Raw genomic sequence first — 11,517 nt, forward strand, 5'->3', positions numbered from 1 at the left:
CCTTGAGAATGATTGGGGCAGGAAATGTATGGATGTGCTTTATACAATTGATGTATGTATATGTATGGATTGTGGTAAGAGTTGTATGAGTCCCTAATAAAATGTAAAAGAAGAAAAGAGAAAAAAATGATTAGGGCAAAGACTGTACAGATGTGCTTTATACAACTGATGTATGTATATGTATGAACTGTGAAAAGAATTGTATGAGCCCCAATAAATTGTTAAAATAAAAATAAATCCAAAAAAAAAATCAGATTCATATTTGAACTCAGTTCATTCTCATTTGATATCTGCTGTGAACTAGTCTTTCCAATTCAGATATACTGAATCTGAATCTACAATTAACAAGACCCCTAAGTGATGCTCACTAAAATTCTCACTAAATATAGAAACCGGTTCATTGGACAGTGTAAGATATGAAAAAAAATGTGTAAATTATTAATGGTTCCTGAGAGAGGGAGGATGGGAAAGGGAGGGGGGGAAATGAGCTGATACCAAGGGCTCAAGTAGGAAGAAAATGGTTTGAGAATGATGATGGCAACAAATGTACAAATGTGATTGATTGATGGATGGATGGACAGATGATAAGAGTTGTACAAGCCTCAAATAAAATGATTTTAAAAAAAGTAGACCGATTCAGTATCTCTAGGTGGAAATGCAAATTCTCAGCAGAACTGAGTCAGAATGGACTAGTTAAATGGCATCCACAGGTGCCTCGGAAATAAGGCAAGCTGCTTCTGAAAGGTCACGGCCTTGGAAACCCTATGGAAGTGTGGCCTGGAAGTACACAGTTCTATTCCATACACACGGGGTTGCCAAGAGTTGGGGTCAACCCTGTGGCAAGGAGGAACATGTTAGTTACACGGAGAGCTGTTGTATACTATACCTGTAGGACAGAAGAGGAACGTTTCTGGCTCTCCTAGGTATTGATAAATTTCATTTGTGATGGAGACCTGGGCGTGAGCAAAAGAACTGAATACCTCTTTGTCTGCCGCGCACATATTATGGTCAATATCATCAAAAAGCAAAGCGAATGACCTGCACCCAAACTGAGAAACCTAGAAAGAGAGAAAAGCAACATGCTCACCAGTTCATCTCAGAGACAATCACACAAGTTCTAAATAGTAAAGGCTTACTTAATAGCTTCAAGTCAAATATCTTCCTTAAGAGAATACTCTAAGCCAGACCCATTATTCCTCTATTTTCAAAGGAAGAAACTCCAAGTTAAATAGTTAGGCAACATTATGATGACCTAGCTTTCATTTGTGCTTGGATACAATATGGCAATTTGTTCTAAGACAGTTCCTGGAACAAAGTGGTTCTTTGGGTGCCGACTACAGAAACACTAACAGCAGAAATTAAACAGTGAAACAAGACTCAGAACACAAAGAAGCCAGTCCTTGCTCGAGTCCTAAAAGGCTTCTGAATCCAAACCCAACCTTCGCAGACAAGCCTGTCCCTGAGTCAGAAAAACTCTTAAGCAGAGCACCCCTCAAATGTGATCAAATAACGGAGCGACCTGAAAAGCACACTCATGAGAGTTTTTCCTGTCTGAATAATTTTAACAGACACGGTATTCTCTCTCCCTAAAAAATTAAACACAGCTGTAGAAAATGAGAGCTTGAAGCCTTAGAACACCAACTTTTATGCCGTTAGAATTCAGAATCTGAGCAGGTTCCCCAAGTTTTTTTCCTTGTTGATCTTGGGAAACTAGCCAATTGTATCCAGACTCTGTGCATATAAATCAGGGAGCTGATTTTTAACAGGTAACATCCAATTTCTATATACTCAGTAACAAACTGAGTGAAGTGTCCAGTAGTATGTATCAAGAATTTCCTGAAGTGTGGTCTAGAATCAGAATCTCCGAATCACTGGGATTCCTGGGCCCCACCCCAGTGTGTCCGGACCTCTGGGGAGCGTCTAATAACGTTCTTTTAAGAATCATGTCTATTCTTTTAAGGCAATGCTTATTCAAATTGAAGTTCGGGAAGCCTTAGTAACACTAATAAAGCTCTTTTAACTCATTGTAGAAAACATTCCTTTATCAGAAGCACTCCAGTAAAAAATTCTACTGAAATAAGGATATGTTTGGTTTCATTTCAACATTATAAAAGCAGGTCAGAAGCTTTCCGTTTCAAGTAGGAAGTCTGAACTGTAATTCAAAAGCAAGGATGTTACCTGGTCTAGTTTGCGTTTCAAGGTGGATACTTCTTTGGGGTTAGAGAAAGTGATATCCAATCCAGGGGAGATGGCGTAGATGAACTCGATCTCATACTCCCGCGCAGCAGAGATGAGGGTCATGAGTTGCTCTAAAGGAGAGAGTCCACGTTTTCAGAAAGCAACACAGGTTCAGAAAACTAAGAGCTAAAAACCTTTACCTTTCAACTGAAGATAATTTTACCTAATTTACAATGAAGCAAGAAAATTCCTTGAGTTTTGTAACACTGCCGTATTCAGCACAACAGGTCATAAAAATGGCCCAGTATAAAGGGCTCTAATGGCACGTGCAGAGGAAAGAACCGTAGTCTGCCCATTTTTATTGGAACCAACAAAAAATGTCCCCACTTTTCACTCCCAAATAGCTTATCCTTTTTCTGAAACAAACCAAAAGCAACATTCTTTTCCTTCTGTTGTCATTGCTCAAAAATACTGTCAATTCTTAGTGAACAAATAATTTCTATTTCCTAAATATGAGGTATAAATGTTGGCTTCCCTCCCCCATGCTGTCTCTGAACACCTGAAATTTCTAAAGAAATAAATCTACATATAATTAGTTTACACTGTGGACAGGAGAAAATGTTTTCTTCAGAATCAGTGTCAAGGAACAGCCCTAGCAATCCTAACTCATCTGAGAATCAAAGAAACAGCAGTGATTGTAAATCTTCAAGTTTTTAAAATGTGATTTTTTTTCCCTAAGCAAATTTAAAATTCCTACTCTATATTGCAGGATATACCCTTAAATAACTTAGTGGCATCTTAAGTCATTTGATTATACTTTGATTATTGAACACATCAAATTTCATTACCAGCACCACCAGAAAATAATTAGGTTGACATAGTTAAATTATATAGAGTAGTAACCAGGAGCACTATGAGATGGGATAAGTTTTAATTGCATCTTTGTAATTCAAAAAAGACTTTCCCTGCTTTTATGCCTTTGGATGGGCTTAGTAACTTAGTATCTTGTTAGCTACATGAATACACCATTTCATTCCGAGTATAAAAATGTTTCCTAATTCACAGAAATCTGCAAAGAAAAGCAGCACTTAAGTCTACTTTACATTACACGCGGTTCTCTGCTGCTGTTCCACCTTATTTATGAACACAAGCACTCCTCTAACAAGGGTAGCCAGTGAGGGTACTCCGTCAGTACAGGCCCGGGCTATGGCCGGGTCTTTATTGTAAATGAAGACAGGACCAGGTAACAGTGTGTGCTAGGCCACACTGTAGTCTAAAGTGAAAGAACAGTCAGTAATAGTCACAGTCATCCTATCCTTACCCAAAACTATCCAGTTTTGTTCACTATAGATTTTTAAAATTTTTTTTGCATTAATTCTGGTCTTTAAAAACACTGCACAAAATATTGATCTTGGTTACTGATTTCGTAGCCCTTTAAATTTTGTACTCAAGGACAACAACTTACTTCCCTTGCCCTAGACCTGGCCCTGAGCTTCGGCGTCCCATTGTTAAGCCAGTGTTTCCCAGAGTGAGTGTGACTGCCCCTCGGGAGCACTGGAATGATCCAGGGGGCCTGTAAAAGCAAATGCTTATGCTTTAGCCTGGATTTTTAAGTGCCAGGGAGGCTCTAAGTAAATATTTTTCGGAAAAGGAAGGCCATATTAGTTTGGGAATCTATAGTTTACACTACTAGCTCAAGCAGAGTACACTCCATGACCAGAGAACAGGCAGCGTTAGATCGACTAATCAATTAATTATACTTGGTATAGTAGGGCACACATTAAGTTAGGCATTGGTCAGTGGTTCAAAACCACCAGTCACTCCACAAGGGAAAGATGAGGTTTTCTGCTTCTGTAAAGATGTACAGCCTCTCTATCTTCTCAGTCTCCACCTCTTCCCTGGTCAGGAGCACGTCACAGCTGCTGAGCTGACCCTTTGTCTATGTTGGTGCAGAAATGGCCCGAGACACTGACACACGCTTCAGCAGCTGCACAGTCCCACGTTCCCTGACCTCACTCACCCTAGTCACAGCTTCCCACCAGCACTGTCTCATTGGCACAGCCGCCACGTTCACTGAGGCCAGGGCAGTCACAGTTAGGGTGGCGGGCTCTGGAGCTGGCCTTGGGACTGTGCTCGGAGCCTCCCCAAAGTGGTGCCAGGAACCCTGCTCTGAAGCAGCGGCTCTTCTCCTGCGCCATGCTGCGCTTTGAGGCCAGAGGCCACGGGGTTTTTGTGCCTGATGGGGGTCTTCCTCATCCTGTTCCATGTGAAGGAGCCCTCTCCACCTCCCACAGTTCTCTGCCCCACGCCTTGTCTGCCCTTTATGTTCTTTTCTCTGAACCTCCCTGGGCAGCCCGGGGAAAGTAATTGGCACAGGGTTTTAGAGAGGGAAGACAAATAAATACTGTATTAATAAAGAAAAAATGATATACAGCCTCAGAAATCCACAGGAAGCAGAGTGATGTGACCTACAGGGTGACTGAGTCAGATTCGACTCTATGACAGCGAGTTTAGCATAGAACCTTAACCTTATTAGTGCCACCTACTGGCCTGACCACTCAGATAAGCTAAGCAGTTATTGAGTAGAAAAGGCAACTACTACATGGTGAAAATGAATAGCTGGTAAAATTCTAGTATAACTTCATTTAAAATACAGCTGATTTCTTCACATTTTCTGTATTTATGAAACAAAAATAAAGAGATTTACCAGCTTCCTCCACTGAATACATCTCTCGCCAAAACATCCTATGTTTATAGTCATCTTTCGGAGCATACAAGTATGTATTTAATTCCCATTTCTGGAGCCTTCAGGGGAAAAGAAGTACATATTTATAAAAAAGCAACATTCATAGGCTGTAAATACAAATTTTTTTCCTTTCTTGGAGTATCTCAATCTCAAATAAAGCAGAATGTAATATGAGTGATTTTTAACCTTTCTTACAGAAATTTTTTTAAAATGCAAGAAATGTCAACAGACTTAGCAGTTTAAGTAAAAATACAAAAGCACTGGGTGAGTTCAGTGAAGCCCAAATCCTATTCCTTTTTCTCCAAGGTAAGTTTGAAAATCACTTGCCCAGGTAAAAAAGTAAATACTATAGGAAATTAACTTTCGCAATTAAGGTCATCAAACTACATCTAACATCAGTCAATGTCAATACTGCTCCAAAAGAAAAAATTAAGGGCTTACGAATCTCCTTTCTATTTCCTAAAATAAAGACTTACCTTCTAAAAAGTTCTTTTCTTTGTTCCATAACCCAAGGTCTTCCATAAAATCCTAGAAGACAAACAAGAATAAAATTATTTTCAAGTTTCAGAACATGGCAAGCTGTTTACTGAGAAACGCAGGTTATAAAACAAACACTAAAAAATAAATAAATAAGACAGACAGCGTAAAAACTGCAATGCATTAAAATCTAAAGGCTATTGTCAAACACTAAGGTTACTTTTACTTCCTAATTGCATAGGTAATCTTTTTCTGCATAAACATTTATTACTTTTGCAAGTCACTTTTAAATGGTAAACATATAATCTCTTATTACCAATAAAGATCAAATATAATACTTAAATCTAACTTTGAAAATGAGAACCTCAATCTTAAATGAGGGAGGAGCTAAGTAAGAAAAAATGACTACTACCAATGACTGTCCTAGGAAGATACTAAATTGCTTCAGCAGGGAGAGAAGAGTTAAACAAGTAAGGGGAAAAGTGAATCAGAAAAAGGCCTCTAGAAAGTTATCAGACTGACCTAATTTTATGCGTCTCTAATATAATCTAATATAAGGAGCTCTGGTGGCATAAGGGGTTACCCCACTGAGCTGCTAACCACAATGCCAGCGGTTTAAGAACCACTGTTAGCTCCTGTAAAGATCTGAATTCTCAGAAACCCAAAGGAGCAGTTCTCCTTTGTCCTAACGAATTGCTATCAATCAAAATCAACCCTACTACTACAGTAATTTTTTTTTGGACGTAATAAAAGAAACAAAAACAAAACAAGCCTGAAACCATCAAAACAACTGAGTGGAGTTAGTCCAAAGCAGCGCAACTCCAGAACAAAGGTTTAACAGGCTAGGAAACTCACTGGGACATTTCTCCACTGCCCTCTAGGGTTATTTATTGAAATTGTGGTTCAAGGGAAAGTCTACCAAGCACTTGAGTTTTCATTCAACAATTTAAACATTTTGATTCACAACATTAGCTGAATATCAAGAGCAAAGGTTTTAACCACTGAACTTTTAAGAAAGCCATTTGTCCTCAAGTGTCCCAGAGAAGGCAGTGCATTAGTAATGTAACCACAGCCTGGTGGCAGTAAGGTTGTTTAAGCTTACAACTGGTATTGGAGCACCATAGTGCATCCCACCCCACCTTACCTATTCCTGAAGCTTTCCAACCAGTCTCTCACCTGCCAGTGTAAGATCCCTTCAGGGATAGCCACCATGAAGATTTAGAACATTCTGAACACCAAATGCTCTCTGTTCTCTGCGCTCTCTCTCTCTCTCTCTCTCTCTCTCTCACACACACACACACACACACACACACACACACACACACACACACACACACACACACAGCAAACAGGAACATGGCAGCCCAAGGGAAAATGAAACTGTAGCACTTCCAACTGACAATTCAATGTTCCCCTCTTATTAAAACCACCACCGCCTCGTGCAATCACAGCACTCTTGGGGGGCAAAGGAGAACTGTTCCATAGGGTTTCCAAAACTTATATAAGAAATCTTCAGGGCAGCAGAAAGCCTCCACTTCCTCCTTCAGAGCAGCTGGTGGGTTTGAAATGCCAACCTTGTGGTTAGCAGGTACAACACTTAACCCGTGATACCACCAGGGTTCCCTTCTGCCCTCTAAGACTTGCATAAATTTTACTTACTCAGAAATATGAAAAACCACCTAAAAACTGCTTGTAGGTAGTTTTTAATATTCCTGATTAGGTAAAATTTATACAAGCCTTCAGCTTTCCTACCGTGCCCAACATGGCCATTTCTCCCTCAAAGAAGTAGTCATTAAACATCCACTGAGAATTACTCCAATATCCAAAAATGCTTCTTCAAGCGCTTGATACGAATCTTCAGAAGCCCTAAGTTTGCTTCTTAGGTTCAGCGTTTTGATAGATTCACACCACCAACAGGAAGCAGTGCTGTTACCAGGAATTAAAAGCAAAGGCATGTGAAGAAAAGAAAACAAGTAAGTCTGGCTGTACCCTAAAAGGGTTGCTATCCTCCCTCATCTCAGGAATGATGGCAACCCTAAAACAACCAAAAACCTTTGCTGCTTCAGATGCTCGGTCATCATGGAAGCAGAGGCAGGAATGGGGAAGGAGGAGTAACAGAGGAGAACAATGAAGGCAAGGCCCCGGTTACTAGCAAGTTCCAGGTAATGAACAGAGAACAGTTAGTAAACGTGACTTAAAAAGGCAGAACAGGTTCTGACTTAGCCTCTCCTCTCTTCAGTGTTGAAACTGCTAAAAAGTGATTTCAAATCCCCAAGTGCAGCAAGTGAAGGCAATTGTGAGGAAGACTTTGTTGCCAACAGGGCAACATTGGTTCAATCATTTCAGAGTGAGGGGAAACGTACAAATTCCCTAAAGGGCACATGCATAGGTAAATTAAACTGGACGGTAAGTTGCATATTTGTAACCCTGGGACTTACTGTATCCTGAAAAAGCACACCAAATTATTTAAACCACAATGAATTTTTCTTCTAAGTCACGTTTCCTTAGAAATATACTCCTTTAGTTCTAAAATTTCTATATCCCCAGCCATCTTCTCCACTCTCCAGCTCAAGATCTTTGACGGCAAAATCCAGATTCTAGTACTGCACTCAAACAAGCCCAATAAATAACATTGGGTAGTAAATTACACACCCGGGAGAAAGATGGGGCTTTCTATTCCCACGAATTACGGTCTCAGAAACTCACAGGGGCAGTTCTATCCTGTCCGACAGGGCCACTATGAGTCAGCACTGACTCCGTGGCACTGACGCAAAGCAGTCATGTTTTCATAAAGTAACCCCAGTTCGAGTACAAGCAGCTTCCTATCCCAATTTCTCCAGGGCAGTTAACTATGCCAAACTGTTTCACTCCCTACTGTAGCTGCAAATTAATTTATTCTCTCCTACAATTAAACTTCATCCAAAATACTACAGGGACCACCCCTCCTTCGAAGGAAGCGCTGTAAAAGCTGAAGCTCCCAAGCCAGAGTGTAGTCCTTCTTCCCTTTTCATACCATTGTTTTTATAAAGACCGATTTTAGACAATGCCACTCTGACGCACACTACTACACATGCAAAAGTGAGACAGCAAAGCAAGCCTGAGTTAGTCAAAATAGTTCAGAAAATAAAAATAATATATGCTGACCTTGAGGAAAAAGCAGTTGTACAGAGCTGATATATGCTTCAACACTGGGCTCATTTTATTTGCCAATTCAGATTCAGAAAATGTCCAACAATCTTCTGGTAATTGTCCTTAACTACCCAAAAGAAGCACCATTCCTTTTCAACTAGAAATAGCCTCTTCTGTTCCACTAAATTCAGTTGGCTCAAGATACTTTTAATCTGTCACTCAAGTCAAACCTTTATCCTTCAGGGGCAAAGTACAAGAGCCAAGAAAGAGGGCAATCCTTTAGGTTGCAAATGCACCATCAATGAGTGGGGTGTGGGCAGTCCAAAAAAAAAAAAAGTCAAAGCAGAGAGAAAATTATTCAAACTGGAGCCTGCAAGCACGTCTGCGCCAGGGTGATTCCCGCCCCTCCCCAGAGAGTAGGGGCAATAACACTCTGCTCAGCTTTTATTTTACCTCGTGGGCGAAGCAAACGATAGGAATACTAGTAAAATCCTGACTGAGCCTAACACCTCGCCTGCAGAAGTCTGGCTCCGAGCCCAGGGCGGGTGGGGTCTAATTTGTTAGTAGCCAGAGGGAATACCACACAATTTCAGAATGGGAAAGGAGGCTAGCGCGCCCCTTAGCCTCCTCCCCGCATTTCAACCAGGACAATGTTCAGCTCCAGCCCACTAACCAGTTAACCAGATGCCTGGGAGTCCACTAACGACCCCCAAGTGGCTCAGGGCAGAACTGCTGGCCACAAGGTTTTCAATGGCTGTTTCGAATGTAGACCGCCAGGTCTTGCTTTCCATGTGCCTCTGGGTGCACCTGAACCTCCAACTTTTTTGGTTCGCAGCCAGTGGATCTGCACTACCCAGGACGCCAACACGTTTCAGAGCCCCGTAAAGCCCAATTTGAACTTGCTCAAGGTGCTTCCGAAGAGAGGCCTAGAGATCTGCTTCCGAAAAGGCCACAGAGCCCGGTCGCCTTCAAGGAGGAAGGCCTCCAAGGCAACAAAACAGCAACAAAGCCCCAACCCGGTCCAGCCCCACCCGCCAGGGCGCAACTTCATTCAGCGCCACCTTGCCCCGCGAGGACACACACACGCACACGGACACGCACACGGACACACACCACCCCCCACCCGTGGTCAGCGAGCGACCCCACAAGACAAAGTAGAACTTTTCCGGAAGATTCTAAGGCTATTATCTTTGGGAGCTGACGGCCCCACCGTTCTGCCCCGGGGCGGCTAATGGGTCGAATTACCAGGCAGACCAGCGCTTAACCCATGCGCCAGCAGCATTCCTCCAAGGCGAAACCGAAGGCGCTCGCTCACCTTCCACCACGCCACACAGAAATCTGCGCGCCCCTCCAGCCGGCCCGGCCACCGCGGCTCCCGAGGCTCCGGCTGGGCTGTCATCTCCGGGGGCCGGAGCTGCAGGCGTCTCCAGCGATGCCCCCGCGGAGGCGGAGGCGGCGGCGGCTGCAGGACTGGAACTGAGCTCGCTCTCCCGCTCCTCCAGCGCCGCCTGGCTCTCCTTCTGCACCATCCTCCTGCCCACGGCCACCGCCACCTCGGCAGGTCCTCCTCGGCCTCCGTCCGCAAGGCCGCTGGCCCGGAGCCCGGGAGAGGGTCTCGGCCCGGAGCGCGCGCCCTTCCGGCTCCTTCCCTCCGCGCTCGGCCCTCCCCCTCCCCCCGCAGGGGCCCGGATGAGAAGGGCGGCGGCCCCGGCGCGAGCCCTTTGTCAGCCGCAACCTCAGCCTAAGCCGGGAAGCCAGGAGCCCCAGTGGAAAGCGAGGCTGCGCCCTCTCTTCCTCCGAAGGCAGATGGCTAGCGCTCCTACCGCGCTCTCCGGGAGCCTCTGCTACCCTTTAACCAGCTCCTTCCAGCCGCTGCTACCCCCACCCGAAGCCCCTAGGTCTCCTCTGCCGCTGCTCCTACCACCCGCTTCCTGTTTATCCGCACTGCGCCTGCGTCGCAGACCGGCTTAGACCGGTCCCCTCAGCCCGGCTCCCCCTCCTTCTGAGCCAGTCCATTTGTCCTAGTTCAGTAGGGGAACTTAGAAGCTAGAGGAAGCGAAAAGCGGCAGGGACTGAAGGCAGTGGGACGTACCATTTGTACCCACCACCCTCCAAGGGCAGCCAAGCACTTTGGGACGGACCATTACCCGACTCGAAGAAGGGGGGCACGGAAGGAGGCTGCGCCTTGTTAGGGCAATTGGGAGAAGCGGGGGTCGGGAAGGGCGAAATGAGGTGTTTACTTTCTCAATGCGCAGGCGCAGAAACGAAACCTTCTGTTCTTAAAGGGATAGGAAGCGGTTGACCTACTTTCTGCAGTGATGCGCCTAGTAGGTTGGCTCATTGGCCCGACTCAGTTCCGTGCAGACACCGCTCCAAGGTGCTCAGCTCGCCGCAGTGAATCATTTTCTCCTACCCGCTAGCTGGGCTCCAGCCCCGTTTAAGAAGGCAATCGTTTTTCATCCCCTCATTCGGCAGACTCCTAGTCAGCTTGCTTCCTATTTGACTGGGGCTACTATGAGCTCACCGAATTGTGGTAGAGGCAAGCAAGGGCACACACTCCCCACTTGGCGTTCCCACGTGTTGCGGGAGCTGTGGAAAGAGAATAACTTACTCCTTCAGGGAGAGATGGCTTTGGTTTCGCTCGTGAACTGGATCATGGAGGAGGAGGAGACAAGAACCCTTCATTCCAGGGCAGTGGAACAAATTCCAAACATGGACAGGCCAGTCGTCTTCGCGTAAGCGGAGCTCCGCGACAGCACATTTCCCTGGGGAAGCCTCTCTTAAGCCCTCGATGGGTTCGGGCTCTGCTATATGTACTTTTACCATTAAAACCTCACGGCCAGCGAGTGGATGCCGACTCGTAGCGAGCCTGAAGGACAGGGACAAACTGCCCTTGTGGGTTTCGGAGACTAACTGCGGGAATAGAAAGCCCCTCTTCCTCCTGCAGAGCGCGCTGGTGGTTTGGAGGTGCTGACCTTGCAGACCAC

At 44.6% G+C, this 11,517-nt stretch overlaps 1 protein-coding gene across 1 annotated transcript in view; it reads right to left on the bottom strand.

Annotated features, from left to right (window-relative positions):
- OGA (O-GlcNAcase) overlaps positions 1–10,481 on the bottom strand; it is a 29,684-nt gene extending 19,203 nt beyond the window's left edge. The window contains exons 1-5 of the mRNA XM_075534364.1: positions 9,846–10,481; positions 5,401–5,452; positions 4,886–4,983; positions 2,179–2,309; positions 887–1,058 (exon numbers count right to left, since the gene is read on the bottom strand). Coding sequence (XP_075390479.1) covers positions 887–1,058; positions 2,179–2,309; positions 4,886–4,983; positions 5,401–5,452; positions 9,846–10,059 — 667 coding nt within the window. The 5' untranslated portion in view covers positions 10,060–10,481. The remainder of the gene's footprint in view (positions 1–886; positions 1,059–2,178; positions 2,310–4,885; positions 4,984–5,400; positions 5,453–9,845) is intronic.
- Between the last annotated feature and the right edge of the window lie 1,036 nt (positions 10,482–11,517).

The sequence above is a fragment of the Tenrec ecaudatus genome, chromosome 16, assembly GCF_050624435.1.
Source record: "Tenrec ecaudatus isolate mTenEca1 chromosome 16, mTenEca1.hap1, whole genome shotgun sequence".
NCBI classification, from domain to species: domain Eukaryota; kingdom Metazoa; phylum Chordata; class Mammalia; order Afrosoricida; family Tenrecidae; genus Tenrec; species Tenrec ecaudatus.